The sequence below is a fragment of the Eulemur rufifrons genome, chromosome 15 (genome assembly GCF_041146395.1).
Source record: "Eulemur rufifrons isolate Redbay chromosome 15, OSU_ERuf_1, whole genome shotgun sequence".
Taxonomy (NCBI): domain Eukaryota; kingdom Metazoa; phylum Chordata; class Mammalia; order Primates; family Lemuridae; genus Eulemur; species Eulemur rufifrons.
In genome coordinates, this window is record NC_090997.1 from 75340656 (window position 1) to 75362565 (window position 21910).

The window sequence follows — 21910 nt, forward strand, 5'->3', positions numbered from 1 at the left end:
TGCACATTTTTTAGACATAAAGCTATTGCACACTTAATAGACTACAGTATAGTGTAAACGTAACTTATGTATATATACCAGAAAACTAAAAATTTCGTGCAACTCGCTTTATTGCAGTGATCTGGAACGAACCCGCAGTATCTCTCCGAGACGTGCCTGTACAGCGCCTGAAGGGAGTGCCTTCCGCCTGCTGCGCAGAGCGGCCGGCAGGTGGCGCCCAGCGGCGAGCTCTTTCCAGCTCGGTTTGGGCCAGGTGGACTGGAAGGGGCGGAGGTAGCCAGAAGAGGCCAGTGGTGGCAGCCTGCGGTCCCCCACCCCCTCCACGCAGCGCTCGCAACACGCGTGCCGGGACAGGGAGCGAGCGGCGGAGCCAGCTGCGTTCTGAGCCTGGGCACCGCTGCCATCTGCTGTGCGAAGCACTGGGGCGTCCCCGCCGCGCTCAGTTCGAAGTCGGCCACCATGGAGGCGCAGGCACAAGGTGAGTGGTCGCCGATCGCCCCAAGGGTCAGCTCCGGGGCCGCGCATAACGGCGATTTTCCCGCATCACCTAACTTTGCTGTCGGACCGAAGGGACTGGTGCCATCCTACGCGTCAGGAACTCCACTCCTACCCACTCCTTCAGGATAATGCCTGCTCCCCAAACTCAGGATTTGCTGTGGGTCTGGGGGTCAGTAAGTGGAGAGGTCCTTTCGCAGAAAATGCGCCCACGGAACGCTCTGGCCCTTTCCGCCCAGTCGCCCCAAGCCTCCCCAACCTCGCGGGTGAGCGAAGGACCTGTTGTGCCGGGTCCGGAATCCGCATTTCGTTCCCTTTTCTTTGGGGAGTGGGGAGGAAACGCGACTCCCTTCACCCGGGGCTGCGGACTTGCATCTTGAGGCTTCCAAGTTGAGAAGTGGGGGGATGGGGACCGGCCAAAGTGGTGGCTCCGGAGAGACCTGGGTCTCGCGGCTACGCGAGGGGCTTCCTGCGCGGGGACCGGCCTTCCGAAGCGAGGCGAGCGTTACTGGCCCCCTGAACCCCAGCAGATCTACACGTGTGTCCGGGTTTACCGCGATCGGGGAGCGACCTCTGCCTCCCCAGGCGCGCGGGGGCCCCGGCCGCCGCAGTGTGGCAGCCCCGTCCGTGCACCCCGCTCTCGGGGCCGCCTGCTCCAGGAGCCCGCGGCGGCTTCAAGAAGGGTGGTCTTGTATCTTGGGGTCACACTAGGACCAGGGTTGGAGAATTGCAAAGGAATCGTTCAAGAATGGGGGTAAACGGACTGTGGAAAGGGGCAGAGGTGGGCGGGCGTGGGGCGAGTGACAGGTAGGATGGAAATTGACTCAGGAATCCACCTTGGGAGCAACACCCAGAAGGGATGGGTCGCGGAGTTGAGCCTTTAAAGCAGTCGTCTCCACCTTTCCTCTATACTGTAGGAAATTCTCTGATAGCTTTTAATATAAATAAAAGCCTGTTTAAAAAAAAAAAAAAAAAAAAAAAGAGGTTCATGACCCTATGTGCTCGCCCTCTAGGGGCAGAAGCGTCCTGAATGAGAACGGTTTGGCGAATGCGCCAGTTTGGAGTCACCCAACAGATTTTCTGCCAGGATTACAATTGAACAGCAGGAACCATACTGGTTCGTTCTGTCAGCCAAGATCCTGCCCATAAAGCTGCCGCTTCCAATATTTTGCCTCCATTATGTAAATAGGAAAGGAGAATTTAACCAAGGGTGGGGGTCAAATTCAAAAGCAGAGGTCAAATTGGAGGCCTTCAGACCTGAACTGAAGCAGGTGGGAACAACAGTGGAGTTTTCCAACCTGTCTTGCAGATTGAAATTATTTGGAGTCTTAAATACTGGACTTGGCCAATTCCATCCCAAACAAATTGGAATCTCTGGGGCCTGGGCATGGGTATATTTGAAAGCTTCCCTGGCGATTCTATAATATTATTCAGTGAGGTTGGAAAAGAACTATAGCAGATAGCAAACATGCATCCAAATTCTGAGGACATCTGAAACTACAGATCGGGAGCCACTGGTGCCACTGGTTTGCTTTACTCCTGAGATTACTTAACAAATATTGCCGTGCTTTCCTTTGCCAAGCACTGTGCTAAGAAGAGCAAAAACAGACCTGATTTCTGCTTCATGAAATTTACAATAGAGGAAGAGACAGACATTAATTTGATAGCTACTTGATAAATAAAATGTAAAATTGCTACTGTGTTAATGCCAGGAAGAGGGCCCCATAGGGCAGGGAGAGCCTGCAAAACTAAAACCCTGGTATACAATAATCAAAAGAGCACAGATTGTTTATGACACCCCTGTCCCTGTTCTTTATATGTTACATCTATTGACTCATTTCATGTGCACAGCAGTCTCAGGAGGTCAGGAGGTAGCTACTGTTCTCATTCCCATTCTACAGAGGGGAAACATTTGTGGAAGTAAACTCCTTGTTTACAGCCAGATACGTAAGGAATAGCAAGCAGAGTTGATGCTGGGAGTGCCCCATTCCCACTCCAAGCCTAGGACTTTTAGAGGAAAGATAACCTAAGTTCCTGCCCTGCTCCAGCCGTCCTTTGGCGCTCTTCCCCTTCCCTCTCCCGACTGGATGGAACCTTTGTGGGTGGGGAGGACTAGTAAAAAGGCAAATGAATATGAGGAAAGTGAACAGATTTAAGAAATTCTTAAGAAGAAAAATGAAAATAATTTGGATTGGGTATGATATAAAGGAGGCAGTGTCAAGGATGACCCCAGTTTCTTACTTGAACAACCAAATAGATGATGTTTAACTCTTAAATCTTCATTTTCCCCTTATTTTAAGTTTTTCATTTCAGACTTTTTTTTAGTCATTTAAGCAGCAGGCATATTAAGTTCTTTAATAATAAAACTTTTCACAAACTGTTTATATTAAAAAATCTTTTTTTCTGCTTGGCACATTTTTTTTTTCTAGCTAAATGAATGGTTGACTCTTAGATTCTAACTAAGATAGTCCTGTGATTTTCATAGTATAAGTTTCTACCGTCAGTGCAGTTTATTTTAGAATTATCTGGAGTGGAGATGGCTTATCTTTCTGCCTCTTAATCTAGAGACAAGCAAAGATGATTAAGGTTAAGTAGGCAGGTGCTGATAAGATGTCCCCGTGTACCATCCAGGAGACCACCCAGGTGCTGGGGACACTGTTTACATATATAGCTCAGTTAATGCCCCAGCAGGTCCTAGAAACTTGCCCATAAGTGAAATTCTGCAAATATGTTCTCTGATTTTGTGAAAGAATAGATTACTTCCAGGAAAACAAGAAGACATTCTGGGGAGATGGTGGGAGGGAAAACACGAACTGGGATTATGAGTGCAGTGATTCAGTGAGGAGGGGCTGGAGGACAGTGTGGGGTGAGAAGGCCACGGGAGGACAGCGTTCCAGGTGCTTTCCACTGGTGCTGGAGAGTTCTGCTTTAATACAATTGACATGTTAGAGAGGAAATTTGCCTGGGAATGTTGCATTTCCCAGAAACATATGGCAGTCCTTCAAAATAAAAACTTCCTGATCCTTTTAAGCTATCTTTCAATATTTAATTATTCTAAATGGAAATAACTTTGTTGCTTTTGCCTTTCTCAATGTTTTAATGTTAAAAGGAAAACTTTCTCTCCATTTAACATTCGCATTTTTTCAACTTAGTAACTGTGTTAGTTTCTTGTGACTGCTGTAACAAATTACCACAATCTTGGTGGCTTAAAATAATAAAAATTATTCTCTTATACTTTGGAGATTAGAAGTCAAAAATCATTGTCGATGGGCTGAAATTGGGGTGTTGGCGGGCTGCACTCTGTCTGGAGGCTCTGAGAAATAATCTGTTTCTGCCTCTTCCAGTTTCTGGGGGCTGCCGACTTTCTTTGGCTACATCACTCCAACCTCTGTCTTCCTGGTTACATGGCTTTCTCTTCTGTCTGTGTCAAATCTTCCTCTGCCTCTCTCTTATAAGGACACTTGTGATTTCATTTAGGGCCCACCTAGGTAATCCAGGATAATCTCCTTGTCTCAATACCTTTAATTTAACTACATCTGCAAAGACCCTTTTTCCATATAAGGTAACATTTACAGGTTCCAGGAATTAGGACCTAATATCTTAAGAGACCATTAGTCCGTTTACTATAATAACTATTTTTTATATTCAGACATCCACTCAAGAATATTCTCAGGAGTCCATGAATGACATAAAATAATAAATATCAGGTTAATCCTGCCTCTTTTCAAATTGCATTAAATGAAAATGCCATCTATACCTTACATTGTACTTTGCTCATAGGACATGTATATATTCTTATCTTGTTCCAGGAAGGACTTAGGGCAGTTTATATGGATATATAAAATACAGTAAGATAATGTAAATTAGAAATAGATGAAAGAAAATAAGGATAAGAAGAGAAAATGAAACAAAGAATGAAGCTCTAGAAAAATGCATACAATTATATCCTTTTTATTGATATTGCATAGAAAGCAAATTCTTGTGCTACAAACAAAGTATGGTATTTTGTTACAAAACAATATAATAACCCTTCCTCCCCCTGCTAAATAGCAGCAGGTGCAGTCTTTCATACAGGCGTATCTTGGCAATATTGTAGGTTCACTTTCAGATCACCAGTTCAATTCCAGAACAAATGGAATATCACAATAAAGTGAGGCATGCAAATTTTATGGTTTTCCAGTAAGTATAAACATTACATTTATACTATACTATAGTTTGTTAAGTAAGTGTGTAACAGAATTATGCCTAGAAAATGTACCTACCTTGATTAAAAAATACTTTATTGCTAAAAAATAATAATCATCTGAACTTTCAGTGAGTCATAATCTTTTTGTTGGTGGAGGGTTTTGCCTCGATGTTGACGACTGCTGACTGATCAAAGTGGTGGTTGCTGAAGGTTGGGGCGGTGGTGGCAGTTTTTAAAAATAAGACAATAATGGTGTTTGCCTCATCAATTGATTCTTCCTTTTATGAAAGATTTCGCTGTAGCATGTGATGCTATTTGATACCATGTTATACACAGTAGGACTTCTTTCAAAATCATTCTTCTCAGACCCTGCCACTGCTTTATCAAAGAAGTTTATGTAATATTCTAAATCCTTTGTTGTCATTTCAATGATGTTTACAGTATCTTCCCCAGGAGTAGATTCCGTCTCAAGAAACCACTTTCTTTGCTCATCCATAAGAATCAACTCATCTGTTCAAGTTTTATCTTGAGATTGCAGCAATTCAGTCACATCTTCAGGCTCCACTTCTAATTCTAGTTCTCTTGCTGTCTCCACCACAGTTGCAGTTACCTCCTCCCGTGAAATCTTGAATCCTTCAAAGTCATCCATAAGGATTGGAATCAGCTTCAAAACTCCTGTTAATGTTGATGTTTTAACCTTCTGTCATGAATCACAGATGTTCTTAATGGTATCTAAAATGGCAAATGCTTCCTAGAAGGTTTTCAATTACTTTTCCCAGATCCATCAGAGTAATCACTATCTATGTCAGCTATACCCTTACAAATTGTATTTCCTAAATAATAACACTTAAATCCTTAAGGGCCCTAGGATTTTTGGAATAATAAATTAGTATTGATTTCAACTTAAAATCACTTGCTTCATTAACCCCTAACGAGAGTCAGCTGGTCCTTTGAAGTTTTGAAGCCAGGTATTGACTTCTCTCTAGCTATGAAAGTCCTAGATGGCATCTTCTTCCATTATAAGGCAGTTTTGTCAATATTGAAAAATCTATTGTTTAGTGTAGCCACCTTCATCAATGACCTTAGCTAGATCTTTTGGATAACTTGTTGCAGCTTCCACATCAGCACTTGCTACTCTACCTTGGGCTTTTATGTTACAGAGACAGCTTCTTGCCTTAAACCTTATGAAGCAACAACATCTGCCAGCTTCCAACTTTTCTTCTGCAGCTTCCTCACCTCTCTCAGCCTTTATAGAATTGAGGATAGTTAGGACTTTGCTCTGGATTGGGCTTTGTTTAGGAAATATCATGGCTAGTTTGCTCTATCAGACCAATCATATTTTCTCCCTTTTAGTAACACAGCTGTTTCACTTTCTTATCATTCGTGTGTTCACTGGAGTAGCACTTTTAATTTCCTTTGAGAACTTTTTCTTTGCATTTGCAACTTGGCTGACTGGCACAGGAGGCCTGGCTTTTGACCTATTTTGGCTTTTGACATGGTTTCCTCACTAAGCTTAATCATTTCTAGCTTTTGATTTAAATTGAGAGATGTCTGACTCTTCCTTTCACTTGAACACTCAGAGGCCATTGTAGAGTTTATTAACTGACCCAGTTACAGTATTGTTGTGTCACAGAGAATGGGGAGGCCCAAAGAGAGGAGAGAAATGGGGGAATAGCCGGTTGGCTGAACAGTCAGAATACACAGAACCTTTATCCGTAGGGTTTGCTGTCTGACATGGGTGCGGGTCATGGTGCCCCAAAACAATTACAATAGTAACGTGAAAGATCACTGATCATGGATCACTATAATAGATGTAATAATAATGAAAAAGCTTAAAATATTGTGAGCATTACCAAATGTGACACAGAGACACAACATGAACACATGCTGTTGGAAAAACGGTGCTGATAGAGTAGCTCAAGGCAGGATTGCCAGGAACCTTCAGTTTGTAAAAAACACAGTATCTGCAAAGTGCAGTAAAGTGAAGCTCAAGAAAAGAAAGTATGTCTCTATTATAAGCATCAGGCTATCCAAGGAAGAAAATTATTTTGCATTTTATATTTAGAATTTTATATTGCGACCAGGCAATATAATCATAAGCCTCAAACTGTGGAAGTTACCTCGTATACATTTTGATATATGATTTTTAAGAGTATTATTAAAACTATTCATACTGCCTTCAAAGCTGCCTCCTATAGTTTTATTTCCACTTTAAGTAAAAGTTTTAAAGTAGATGATGATGTATGTTAGATGAAGTCAGTCATTTTGAACAAATCATGTACTATTGATATAATTAAAATTCTTTTAAATGATAAATATTATAATATATCAGAACCTATGCAAATTGCCTTCCTTAATATACATCTTATTTTCTTAATTGGGTAGGCAGAACCTGAGATGTTTCTTTAAAAACTGATAAGCAAAAGAGTCCATTTTTGTGACCTACAATAAGATTTGCTACTTACTAAGGTATAGTAACTAATAAATAAATACTTTATTTATTAATTACTGTAGTAATGACAAAGGCAAATAAATATTCAACAAAAATGTACTGTTACAGCAGGGTATAGTGATTAAGATCCCAGAATCAAGGCAAACTACATAGATTTTAATTCTGGTATGTTACGTACCATTAATATGACCATGAACAAGTTATTGATCTATCTGGGCCTTGATGTCTACATATGTAAAGTGAAGATAATAGTTCCAATATCATAGGATTATAATGAGGATTTAACAGGTTAACACATGCAAAGTGCTTAAAATAGTGCCTAGCACACTGTAAGAAGTATATCAATATTTGCTGTTGCTTTTATTAGCATATGCCAAAATTTTTGCATTATCTTACTTTTAACTCATAAAACTCAATAGACAGGGAAATTAAAGGTCAGAAAAATTAAGTGAGGAAGACAAGATTCAACTCCAGGTCCATCTGAGTCTAGAGTGTGAGCTTAACTAAAATGTACTGTGTCAGTGTGTATTGGGCAATATGTGCCAAAGTGGAAACAAAGATGAGCTTGACTTGGATCATCTTTTCAGGAGGGTAGCAAAGAAGAGTTGAGAGTCGTCCCTGGGGGTAATAGCACATAGAACTGATGGGATGATGTATTTCCATCCCAATGGGATTTTTAGAGTGCTAGAGTGAACTAGAGCTAATTCACATTTAGGGAGATGGTAGCAATAATATTTTTAAATGTGCTATACACTTTTAAAAAATATGTTATTTAATAAGTACAACAAACTCACAAGGAAGATAATGTTATTTTTATTTTACACATGAGGAAACTGAATGACAGAGTAGTTATACAACTTTCTCCAGCACATCTAGCTTGGAAGTGTTGGAGCTGAGATTTGAAATCAGGGAGTTTGACTTCATACCTTTGGATTTTAATTACCATTCTATAGCATCTCCTTACATTGGTATGCATAAGCAGTTAGTGTGCAAAGTTACAACTAGTGATTTTGCTTTGTATTCTGCATGGTCAAAGAGGTTTTAAAAGGGCAGACTTTAACTGCACTGTTCATTCCATATGTGGCCAGGGTCTAGGTCTGGGAATATGAATGGAACTCAGTGTACCTGAGATCTTTAAGAACAAGCCTCATGATATGACAAGTTGGGGGGAATGCTCATTTATCAACAGCTTGCTATTTTAGTTTGGTTTTCAAGATGAGAAGTCTATAAAAGTCACATGACATGTGATTCTTGGAGCCAGTATAGAATTTTACAACCAGCTCAAGGAAAAGTCAGTTCAAGTATGGTTCAAATATGTTATTCCACTTGGTGTTCATTTGTATTCAGTAATCTCAGGACTTTAAAATAAATAAAAGTCATATGATCTGTGTGCTTGTTTCCAGAAACTGGAATCTCTATTCTTTAGATGCTGGCTGAAAGGACTGATTTCAATGAGTACCCCTCCCTCAAAAGAAAGAAAGAAAGCTTTTTTTGTCTCCTAAGTATTATAATTACTTGTTTACATGAATATGTTTTATTCATTTAACCATCTCTCAAGCATATCGGCACAATACCTACTTTAGGAAAATAACTAATAAAATTGTTGAAAGAAATCAACAGTCAGAGGATTTGTCCCCAGGCTACTCTAATAATCTCTGCCTACACTGGCAAGTGAAGAAAATAAGACACCTGCCTCAGTCATCAGCTGGTTTGCTCTCCATGTATGCAGGCATTCACCACTACTGGAATGTTCTGGAGTGCCCCCAACAACACCTTGGAGCCACCTCTTAAATTTACTAAGTCATTTTGCAGTTGAGAATGCATAAAAGATGACCCCAAAATGTGGATTTTTCAGGTCTATCATTGGACTTTTCATTGAATACTTAAGAAATAAACTGTAATTATTTAAAATATATGCATTAGATTAAGAATCATTGCTAATGTATCAGGGACAGCAGCAGAACAGTCTAATGAATTTGAATTGGCTTCAAGGAAGCTTTGGGTCCTCAAGGAAAGATGAATTTTAAATAGTTTCTCACAGTGTGAACCGTTTATAAGTGCTGCATTTTGATGCAGAGGAAGTGAAATTCCCAGAATAAAACCAGAAATCTCCAAGAATACCCTTAGTCATACTGCTTCTTTCTCAAAAGGCAAGAATCAGGCACTTGGCCGTAGCCAGATCTTGTACCATACACTGAAAACGCATGTGTATGTTACACTTCATCTCCAAACTTACCTATGTGTATTTGTATCTTATACAAAGTACTTTTTCCCTGGCACATATCTAAAATATAGACTCCTCTTCAACTCCTTGGAAATTGCAAAATATATTTTTTCTTATAATTAGAAATTTCTTTTGTCAATCAATAGCAAGAGCATCTTGTTGAGGAGCATGGAACCAATTGATTTAAGATGAAGAATTCCATGAAAGTCACATGACATGTGATTCTTAGGAGCAGTATAGAATTTTATCGCTAGTTGCAAGGAAAAGCCAGCTCAAATATGGAATGGTTCAAATATGTTATTGCACTTGGTGTTCATCTGTATCCAATAATCTTAGGACTTCAAAATAAATAACTCATGGGATCTGTGTGCTTATTTCCAGAAAGGAAGATCTGTACTCTTTAGATGCTGGCTGAAAGGACTAATTTCAATGAGTACCCAAAAAAAGAAAGCCTTTTATTGTCTCATGAGTATTATAATTACTTGTTTACATGAATATGTTTTATTCATTTAACCATCTCCCAAGCATATTCATGGAAGCAGAACTGATTCATTCAAAAGAAAAAGCCAATTTGGGATGGGGGTTGTGGGAGATCTTCTCGGATCTCTCAGTTTTAAAGTCTCTGGCTGTTGGATATTTGTAGTTTTTCACTGATTTTTCCCCCTTACACATGAATGAGCTGAGAGCAGCAATAATGAGAGCTAAAAACAGCATTGTCTATAAATATTTCTCCACATTTTGGTTTCCAGAATAGTTTCATTTCTACATAAAGACATCATAGAAAGATGGTTTCTCTGACTTAAGAGTTAGGATAGGCCAGGAGGAAAGTATAGATCTTGGCCCCTATTATTCCATTTTAGATATCCCAGGATTCCAAGGATATCCCAGGATATCCCAGGAAGTTCCAAGATGTCCATGCTACCTGTAAAGTTTTTTAATTGGTTGGAATGCTCTTATAGGCATGATAGTAGAGGAAGAACATTTTCCCTACTCTCTTAGGTCAACTGCCTGGGGTCCTGTGAATTATAATGAACAGATTAACAGGAGAAAAAAGCCTACAAAGTTTATTTTTAAGTTTTACTTGCATGAAGGCATCACAGAAAGAAAGGAATACCTCAAGGAGTGGTGAGATTTGAGTTTATATACCATTTTTACAATGGAAAAGGAAAGGGTGAAAGTGTAATATTGGGAGAGCACATGACTTTTTAAAAAGATAAATGGGCCCTTAGAAGAATAGATAGGAAATATGACAGTTTGTGACAATGTCTAGAAGAGAAGGAAGAGTTGCTCCCAGGGAGGGAATTTATGACAACTGAATGCTTTTGAGAGGCTCTGCTTTTAGGCAAATAAAGGATTTCAGGAACTCAAATTCCTTTGGCTCAAAGTAACTCTTATGGCAAAGTGGCATATTTTGGGGGTGGAATATCTTGATCCCTTTTAGCACTCACCACTTGCTTATATTTTATTGAATACATGAAGGACATTACTGGCAAGGAAAATATCTATCTATTCTTGACCTACTGTGTATCTGGCGTGGTTCCAGTCATTTATAAGATTCTCTATCAGGTTCACATAGCCTGTTCTCCACCATACTGTCCCTCAAAAAGGGAAGCACATTCTGAGGATCAGGACTTTCAGCTTCCACTGTGACAATTTAGAGACTATATAGAAATAAGAGCACACATTCAGAAATTTTTTGAAGTATGATTTTGCACGCAGAAGATGTAAGAGGACCAGCAGCCAGAAGGCAGGTGATGACATCATGCAGTGCTAAACACACGCACTTTACAGGTTCTCTGGCATGTGGGAGAAGACCCCAAGACTCTGGCCCCTCCTTTCCAGATGTTGTTTTGGCATCCACAGGGGAGGAAAGCCCCGTACTCACAAACAAGCAACCTTAGACATGTGAAACACAAATCTTGTATTGAAATAAAACAGGGGGTGGGTTGAGTAATGGTAAACAGAGGTAAAACATACATCTGAGAAGAGATTCAGATATATGTTTGAGAAGAATTAGAGTCACAATATTTCTTATGCATTCAATTAAATTCATTTAATTAATGAATTTGCTGACTTCCTTCATTAAAAGATCTGGGCATATAGTAGATCAATGATATTACACACTCCCATTTTATCTCTTACTATCTCAAATCTTACAATTAGATACAAATATAACTTTTTATGATCTTTGCTAATGGAAGGTAACAGTAAAAAATTATTTACATCTACCTTCATTCCACAATTTGGGTACTTACCATGAAATATTATTGTTTGCAATGACCCAGGAATTCACAACATACGAAAGTACAAAAACTACCTCATTGTGGAGATCTGACCTCAGGAAGAGAAAGAACTTGGTGCCAGTGTTTTGTTTGACTCTTGACCCGTCTCAAGGGGCTCAGCACCCTCTTTACTCAGACAGTGCCCTGAGACCCACCGCAAGAAGCGTCCTGTCCTCTTGGTACCCTCTCTTCTCACATGGCGTCCTGTGCCCACCTCTGCAGAGCTGGCCTCTGTCCTTCTCCGTCCTCTCTTTTTATCCTTTCTCCAAGGCTGAGGGAAAATAAATGTTTTGGTTTAATGTAATAAGACTTGTTATATACACTGAAGACATAATAGTGTCATGTAATAGCTTTGATTTTGGGTTTCATTAGATTTGGAAAAAGAAAACATTAGTGTTCACTTGCATTCTCTCCCCATCCCCCATCCCTTCCTTTCCTTCCTTCTCTTTTCAAGCATACCAAATCCAGTGGTCACTTCTCAGTCCCCGTCTTACTTGACCTATTAGCATCACATGGCACAGTGGCCCACTATCTCTACTTGAAGCACTTTGTTCACTTGGTTTCCAGGACACTGAACTCTCTTTGTTTTCCTCCTTCTTCACAAGCCCTCTCAGTCTCCTTTGCTAACTGCTGGCATGCCCCAGGGATCAGTCCTTGGCCTATTTCTCTTTTCTATCTACACTAACTCTCTTGGCCATCTCCTTATGACTCATGGTTTTGAATTCAATCCATATGTTAAAAACTCCAAAATTTATTTTTCCAGCCTGGACCTCGCTCCTCAAATTCAGACTGCCCACTTGGTCTGTCCACATGGATGTCTAATATGCATATTGAATTTAACATGCCTAACCTTGATCTCTTCATCTCCCTCCTCCAAAATATTCCTAGTCCTCCCAAAGTCATCCCCATTTCAGTTAATGGCACGTCCATTTCAAATACAAAAGCCCAAAACCTGTCCTCCAAAGTTTGGCTTTGTTTTTTTTCCTCTACCCCTTTCTAATATGTCATACCAGCTCTACTTTCAAAACATATCTAAAGTGGAACAGCTTCCCATCACCTCTGCTGGTATTGCCTGGCTCCAGGCCTCCCTCCCCTCTCACCTCGATCACTGCATGAGTTTCCTAGCAGGTCAGCTTTCGGTGTATTCTCAAAACCGAGTGATCCTCTCAATGTGGTGTATCATGCCACTCCTCTCTCCAGTAACTCCTTAGTTCATGCAGAATAAAGGGTAAAGTCCTTACAGTGGCCTTTGCTTCCTGCCCCATTATTCTCTGACCTCATCTCCTGATGCACTCTCCCTTAATTCCCTTTGTTTCTTCTTCAGGATCTTTGAATTTATTAATCCCTCTGCCTTAAAAATTCTTCTTCATATATCTTCCGGGCCTGCTTCCTCACTCTCTTTGGTTCTTTAGCCAGATGTTTCCCTTAGACCTGGTGACTGGACCCTGTTGTTGGGAGACTATTCTCCCTAGATCTCTCAAGTTTCTGTACAACTCATCTTCTGAGCAAAGGTATTAACAGCTAATCTTCTCTGGACTCTCTTTTCAAGGATGTTTGGATTGTAGGCAGCCTTAGAAGACATAGACTGTCTTCCTTAGGGGCAGATTTATTTACTGTTCAGGATAATAAAGATAAAGACCAAAATGTTGGGTAGATTTGCTAGCAGCCCCTATATACATCGGGGTTTCCTAATCTCAGGGTTACTCTCCTGTAACACACCCTACTGTGTAAACAGGCAACACCTGGCCCTCATCACATCACCCTTTTGGAATTAGGGCTCAGGGAACTGGTACAATGATGGTACTCTGGCTACTGCTATTGCTGTGAGTAGTAAATTATCTTTTGTCTGAGACCCAGGAGCCTGCGTGTTCTGCCAGCATCCATGAAATTGGCAGGCTAATTTGCTGGCTTGCAAATAGGGTAAAATCTGACCCTTCATAATTCTTAATGGCTGTCCTGAGCCTTTGGCTTTAGAGGGCCCCATTTTAGTCCTCTTCTGGTTGAGCCTTTGTTCAGAGTGAGTAGTTTTTAGGCCCACCTGGAACTTGTGCCTCTCTTTTTAGATCATGCTCTGGGTATCTGAGACTCCAAAACTCCCTGCCAGACAGCCCACAGTGTGTTACCAGGCTTCCACGATCCTTCCATGGACAGACTATGCTGCTGCAATGCACATTCCTAATCCTGAGAGATGACTGAGAGCTGGCTGATTTTCAGGGTGGCAGTGAGAGTAGCTTGAACATATAGGCCAGGAAACTAGTTTTCCAGGTGTGAATCCTTGACCAGAACCATCAGCTTCACCTGAGAACTTGTTAGAAATGCAAGTTCTTAGGCCCCACCCTAAGCCTACCAAATCAGAAACCTTGGGGGTGGGCCAGTTGTCTTTGAACTTGCCCTGTCAGTGATTCTGATGCCCACTCATGTTTGAGGATGTGTGTGAGAAACACGATGGGATGTAACTCCCATGATTATGTCACCTTACTAAGACACCATCTGAGCAGATGAGTTGAGACCCTCCTTGCGGGTTGATAAGGTAAGCAGCCATGTTTAAGAAACCCACATGGCCAGGAACTGTGGGTGTTTTCTAGGACCTAAGGAAAGCAGCAAAAACCTGCTCTGTAGCTGCCAGAAAATGAGTTGTGCCAATAATCTAAATGAGCCTTGAAGCAGTTCTCCACTGGTTGAGCCTCTAGATGAGAATATAGCCTAGCTGACACTTTGATTGCTGCCTTGTGTAACCCTGAGCAGAGGAACCAACTAAGCTGTGCCTGGATTTCTGATGCATGGAAATTCTGAGATAATAAATGTGTGTTGTTTTAAACAGCTAACTTTGTGATAATTTGTTATGCAGCGATGGCTAACTAACGCAGTGCAGGGGTCTGTGTGGGAAGAGAGGATGGGCTGTATGCCTTCTCTTGTGCTTGTGCTTTGAGTTCAGCCAATTTTAGTGATGGTCGCCTCATGGCCCCTAGATATAAAATCGCACCCTGCCCCCTTGCCACACACACATAGACACTTACTATTTCCAGTCCCTGCTCTTTGCTTTTCTTTTTACCAGCTGTGCCTCTCTAACATGCTATATATACATGTTAGATATGTGAAATATGTGTATTACCTAATTTATTTTGTTCATTGTCTCTTCCTACTCCTTCTAAATGTAAGTACTGCAAGGCCAAGATATTTTACTGTTGGTCACTGCTTATTCTCCAGCACTTAGACCAGGGCTTAAGAAATAGTACTGGTTCAATCAATATTTATCGAATAAATGAAGTAAGGTACAATCTTTTTGAAAGTCTACTGGTTCCTGGCAAATGCTCTACTGAAATCAACAGGGTCTTCCTACTGTCTTTGCTCAGTATCACGTAATTGCCTGAATGATAAAAATCAATGAGAAGAAAATAACAAAGTAAGTAAGTAAACTTTCTTTGCCCTTCCCCCATAAAGAAGAATAAATTGACCCTGGGTTTGTTGTTCTTACAAGACAAGAGTTCATCTGCCAACATTGCTATTGAATATAACCCTTAACGTCTATCAACAGGTCTCTCCTTATTGCATGGCCGCCTGGTGCTGTGTGTCTGTGTGTAAGTGTGAGCACGTGCTCACAGAAGGAATCCAAGAGGAAGATAGAGTCCAGCATCCTGTTAATCTGAGCCCCATTTTCCTTTCTATCATCCCTTAATTACAAGGGTGTTCCTGGCTTAGTCATTTGAGCCAAAGGAATTTCCACTTTGAGTCAGGCACATGGTCCAAGGAATGGTCTATAGAGCGCCTTCATTGTCCTCCTCAACAGAAGTCTAAATTTTTCTCCAGGTAGTTGTTTTCTTTTGTTCTCTGTTATTCATCTCTTGATCAAACCCTTTGGCAGTGGGTGGGGACCTCATGCAGAGAGAGTGCACTGGACTGGGAGCCAGGAGGCCTGGCTCTGACCTTATCTCTGCCACCAATCTGTCACTCCCCTCTCCTGGCCTCTTGTTTGTTCACCTCTTTCCTGGGAGCGTTGGATCACATGCTCTTCCGGGTCCTGCCTAGCCCATTCTTAAGAAACCTGTTCAAATTCCTTAAACAGGTGTTGCTTTTAAAATATATACATACATGCATATGTTCCCTAAACTATATTTTCCCATGTGGAAAGTCTGCAGCCAACTTAGATATTTTCATTTTCTAATATAATTCCTAAAATTTATTCTGGATGCTGATGCTTCTCATTTAAAGAATGACTGCACACCCACATAAGCTACATCTCCAGTCTGAGCTGGCTGCGGTCATGTGGGAGGAAGTCAGGAGGAAGAACACAGAAGGAAGCAAAATAAAGGATCTGTCCTATAAAGGGATTCTTATCCAGTGGTGAAGAGCCTGGATGTTGTCGAAAAGATTTCAATTCAGTTCCCAGTTCTGTCCCTTCTTAGCAATGTGACTTTTAACTTGCCCAAGTCTCAGTTTGCTCATCTACAAAATAGTGAAAATGGTGGCCACGAGTGGGCTTTGTGATTATTCAGTGAGATGATGCCCGTAAAGTGCTTATGACACTTGGGCGCTAGTGATACTATGATGCTTGGCTATTGTTACGGCAATGGAAAAAAAGGTGAGATTCATTTATGAATTTCTCATGAAATATGGATTGAACACCCCTTGTGCCATGCTCTGAACTAGGTGCTAGGGAAACAGATGAACGAACCAAAGACCTTCCTTTGTGAGCTTACCACCCTATTTTTTGTTGTAGCAGTTAGCTGTCAAGCAACTATTTTTAATGCATTCTTTTATCTGAAAATTCTTTGGATTTTTGTACACCACCTACCACAAAGTTAAAAATAGCTTTCTGGAGCTAAGGAAAGGTGAGTAGGTTGAAGATAGAAATAAATATTTAAGTTGATAGAATTTGGCTATCTGGCCTGGATGCACATCAGAAGCATAAGTTTTACCTACTAAAACACCAAAATTTGGCTAACAAGAAGCTAAATGTTTTAAATGATAGCTGCTCTTGTTCCTTCTTTACTTACTAGGATGAAAGCTTAAAGATACTCATAGCAGACATACAAAACAATGTTCATTGTTTGGACACATTTTGAGGAAAAACAGGATAAATGTTTTGCTCACATTTCCGTTGCTTCTCTTACAATAATTGAGTCAAGCAACATAGGAAATGTGGCAGTGCTCATCCTTTCACTTAGCAGATCTTATTCCTGGTCTTGTGTGGCTCAGGTGTTCATAACGGTGCGGGCTTGCTGAAGGAGTGCAAAGCCCATGGAAAGGGCGCATGTTCTTGATGGCAGGACTTTGAACATCCTGCTGTCGGTTGCTTAGCAGCATGCTTGAGACCTCTGCGTATTCTGAAAAGCTTCTAATGACAAGGGAGAGTTCAGTGCTTGCTGTTTTTGATGTTTCAAAAAATAAATAAGGCACAAATGAAAACAATGAAAACTTCTAATATGTATGTGTATATATATGTGTATATATATATATACACATATATAACGTCTGTGCACACACACACACATATCACTATCATCTTTGCCTGATTTTTCTTTTTCTCCCAACTAGTCTTTAAAGCTCCTTGAGAATAGAGACTTTGTTTGCTTTTTTGTTATATCCCCAGTGTCTAGAACAATGATTGATCCATAAAAAACACTCCATAAATCTCGTGGGGAAAAAAAATAGATGAATTAATAAATGAATGAGAAGACATAGCATCTTACATAACCCTGGCAAGGGTTAACAGGATGGACATTTCAACTTTTCTGAGAAATAAATGGTTTTTTAAAAAAAAATGTTTTAACTTCTTATAAAAGTTCCTAAAATTAAAGAAGTGCTAGAGTGGTCGTAAGAATTTTCAGTAGTCTAACATGGTCATTACATATTGTTCCCAACATGGAAGTCCTGAAGATTATGTTAAGCTTAGGAGTCTGAGTTGTCCACATAAAGATAGAAGCTGGGCTGAAACCTTTCTCTTGAGAAGTTTCACTTAAGAAAAGGAGAGTGAGGGGGTGGAGAAGGTAAAGGGGATATATGGAAGTGAGGAGGAGGGGTCCACAAAGGGTGAGCCCTGGAGGAAGAAAAAGAAACAGAGAGGGAGAGAGGACAAGAGGCCAGGAGACTGAGCAGAGAAACTCAGAACAAAAGATGATTCTAATGGTGCTTTTCCAGGAAGTGCTAAAATCAACTCCTAGTTTCCTCTATGATAACTTTAATATATTCTGCATTGCTTATTCAGATTTTGTGGGATTAGAGTTTTGTTGTAGGAGAGCTCAAAAGAAAAGAGGTCACCGAACAGCTGATGTATTTTCTACAAAGAAATAGGTATTCAATTTCTCCCCATCTCCATTAAACAAGTACTAAGCAAAGTCTAACAGACTGTCAATGTGTGATATGCAAATGAACCATGTGTTTTGGGTGTCCATGTTCTTCTGGCTGCCCTGGCGTGGAGGTTCCAACCTAGTAGAAGAAGGACAGAAGGGGAGAACTCAGCCGACTCCCGTGGGGATGGTTTGCCCAGACAGTTGGTTTTCAGTGTGATTGAAATCCTTGGATTGGCAACACCTGGTGAAATTATTTTAACCTGACAAATCAAAGTCTCCTTTACAGAAATAAAAGCTACAATAATTTGGTGCCATTTTCTTCTAAAATGCACATGTAGTCTGCTCTGCTTAGCTAGTTTATAGAGATTTATGAGAAAACATGTCCATATTCTCATGTTGCTTAAAAACATTATTCTGGATGCCACAAGTAGTTATTGAACTAAACTTGTAAAACACTGATTTCCTTCCCTGAATGTGTTACCTCCCCAAGTCCTCGCTGACAGCCTGCTAGAGTTTGAAATATTGATGAGTATGAATCTATTCATCTCCAAATTTCACTGACCTTTCAGTGGAGAGTATTTTTATCTTTTTTGAGAATTTTAGGCAGAGGAAATCGCCTACAGAAATATCAGCTTATGTGGGTATTCTTTCAGTTTCATAAAACTCAAGAGGGGGTTCTGTAAAATGAATATTTGAGTCATCATTAGCCTTATCCTAATATAGTAGTATAAGGTCATTTTTGAGTAAGCTACCAAGAAAGATTGTGTAATTTAAAAGCATATCCTTCTTGCAAAAGCTAATCTTAATACAAATAGATATAATAATTCTGATAATCATTTGTTTAGGTCCTGTGTAAATAACATTGTGTGTTATTAAATTACCTCTGGCATCCTAGTGGATATGGTAAAGGTTGCTACTGATCCCTTAGCTTTTTGAGCTATGCGATATATTCATCAACACATCGATGACATCTACTCTTGATCAGACTTAATGGCAGGTTCACTGTTAGACATTTTCTCTGACTCCCATTTTCCAAACCCACTTTCTACTTTCCCTTGTTCGGGCATTCACAGAGGGAGGTTTTGTCCACCTACAATGCTGTTGTTGCTGCCCAACCAGGTTCCTTTGCCTGCTGCCCAAGAGGAAGCCAATACACCAAAGACAGCAGGGTTTACTGTAGAGAAAGAGTTTTTAATTCTGCATAGTGCTAAGCAGAGATGGGAGGAATTTCTCAAATTCACTTCCCCCAGAATTTGGGAGACAGGGTTTTTAAAGTAGGCAGTTGAGTCTGCTAATTGGCTGGGCTGGGGGCTAATTGGCTGGGTTTAAGAGGAACCATAAGGTTGTAGAAATTGTCTTTGCTGACCAGGTTCTTGCGTGAGGGTCACAAAACCAATTGAGTCAGTTATTTGGTATGGGCCACTGGTCTGGGTGGGTCAGCTGTTCCACTGGAATGCAGGAGCTGGAAGATATCTCAGAAACTACCCCTAGGTTTCAAAAAGGTGATGTTATCAATGGAGAAAGTCAAGAATCTTTAGACCACCGACTATGTGGCTCCAGAGTGGCACTTACAGAGAAGCAAACAGGGGGACAATGGCTAATTATTATTATTATTATTTTTAGCTAGGCTTGTGCCTAATTTTTAGTGAGGCCCTTACCACAGTTCTCGCCTTGCACCCCTTTATCAATTTGTAAAGATGGCTTCACTGTTCCCCCATATTTTGACTTGTTAGATCCCACCCATGCTATTGCCAATGAACTTCTGATTTTCCCACTGGCAGTAATCCTCCTTTTCTCTCAACTCCCACAACACTGTGAATCTGTTTTATGTTCTTAAGAAGCAGCATCATAATTTAGAGTTGAAAGGGACTTAATAAATAGTCTAATGCAATCTTCTTCTTTTGTGGATGAAAGCACTGGAGAGCTCCGGGGATTGACCCGGGCTGGCATGTTATAAATGGGAGCACTAGGGAACAAGAATTCCAGTTTTCTAACTCAAGCCCTGTGATCCTTTCTCTGTATTGCCAGCCCTTCACCTTCTTCAAACATTGCAGTCATTCATCCAGTATATCTTGTTGAACAGACTGTTTGGAGGTTTATTTTTAATTTAAAAGTTAACATTTTATTAATTCAAGTTTTAGGTTCAGAAAACGTTCAGTTTTAAGTGCAGCTTGAAAATCTTATTCTATTTATAAAATTAGTAAATGTTAGTAATTACTTTTAAAGCAACTTTGGTTAGTATGATATTAACTGACATACAAATTCAGTTAATATATTCAATTTCAAACTTAAGTACTTTAATTTTGTATTGGACTAGCCTTCTTAAGTACTTAAATCTAAAAATTAAATATATAAGTATAGGTAATCTAAAATTCTCTTAAATGGTTCAATATTACTTACAAATTTAATAAGATTTCCACTCAAAAATCACCTTTCATTTCTTTCTTTTTGCTCTATATTCCACTTAAATTACTAACCTAATTAAACATGTGAAATTGTTGTTTTGAAGCTTGATAGTCTCTCAACAGAACAAATTCTCTCGAACACAAAATACCAACTATTCAGATGCCTTCCCACAAAAACACTAGTTCTATGATTTTGACTTAGTCATTTCTTTATTCAATAATTATCTAAAATATCTATGTACCAGACAGACTATGTGTTAGGGGCTCCAGAAAAACACAGGGGAAGAAAAGAAAATTTCTGTCCTAGTAAAGCTAAAATTCTAGGGAAGAGCCAAATAATAAACAACATAAATTAGTAAAACATGTAATATGCTAGATTTTGGTAAATGTTCAGGAAAAAAATAAATTGATGAAGGGAGAATGTGAAATGTGCGAGGTGGATGGGTGGTTGTAGATGATTCTGCCTCTTTCTGAGATTGATACTGTGTGCAGAGACCTTATCAGCTAATTGAGACTACTTTCCAACAGAGGAGGGTTACTTTCTGAGTACACTTGAGGTTGCACTAGATTTGGCTTGGGAAGTTACAAGGATTCCCCTTGGTGACCCCTGTGAATACTCTGAATTCATAATGGCTACATCCACAACTCCTTCTAAAGGAAAACCTACAGCCCCCACATCACCTGATTGGATTTTGTATTTCTTTGGCTCTTTTTTTTTTTTTTTTTTTTTTTTTTTGTTGAGACAGAGTCTCACTTTGTTGCCCAGGCTAGAGTGAGTGCCGTGGCGTCAGCTTAGCTCACAGCAACCTCAAACTCCTGGGCTTAAGCGATCCTCCTGTCTCAGCCTCCCGAGTAGCTAGGACTACAGGCATGCGCCACCATGCCCGGCTAATTTTTTCTATATAGATTTTTAGGTGTCCATATAATGTCTTTCTATTTTTAGTAGAGACAGGGTCTCGCTCAGGCTGGTCTCGAACTCTTGACCTTGAGCAATCCACCCGCCTCGGCCTCCCAGAGTGCTAGGATTACAGGCGTGAGCCACCGCGCCCGGCCTCTTTGGCTCTTAAAATATGTAAATGTACTTTCACCCAGCTGTAAATACCTTTGATGTAAAAACCTTTGATGTAACCCTGAATTCCCTCACCATCTTCAGACCACTCAATTTTAACATACATCTGACTGAATTCCAGGCATCCCTCATGATTTTGTCCTGCAGTTTGGACACAACTTCCACAGTCATTTTCCTGATCAACTTTAGCTCTCCAGAAAGGCGGCGAACTTCAAGAAGACAAACACTATGTTTTGTTTCTCACTCATTGTGTCCTGTAGAGCATAATGAGTTACCTAAGTAGACCCTAGTGCATGATGTTTAAGGCAGGATAGTGCAGCACAAAGGTATAGGGTCAGGTCCCACTCAGCCTCCTGGTTGGAGGGAGCTGCTCAGAGACTGGACTTCCCAAGCAAGTAGGAACTAAAAGAATCCTCAGGTGCCCCACAACACTGTGTAAACTAGGAAGCGCTATATGCATGCTAGCTTTCCTAGTGGTTGGATGTTTATATTGAAAAATCCCTCAAA

At 40.3% G+C, this 21910-nt stretch overlaps 1 protein-coding gene across 6 annotated transcripts in view; it reads left to right on the forward strand.

Moving 5' to 3' along the window:
- Positions 1–279: 279 nt before the first annotated feature.
- TPD52L1 (TPD52 like 1) overlaps positions 280–21910 on the forward strand; it is an 80722-nt gene continuing 59091 nt past the window's right edge. For 5 of the 6 annotated variants that reach the window (XM_069487298.1, XM_069487299.1, XM_069487301.1 and 2 more), the window contains exon 1: positions 280–478. In XM_069487298.1, coding sequence (XP_069343399.1) covers positions 460–478 — 19 coding nt within the window. In that variant the 5' untranslated portion in view covers positions 280–459. The remainder of the gene's footprint in view (positions 479–21910) is intronic. The other variant, XM_069487302.1, reaches the window with a different exon arrangement.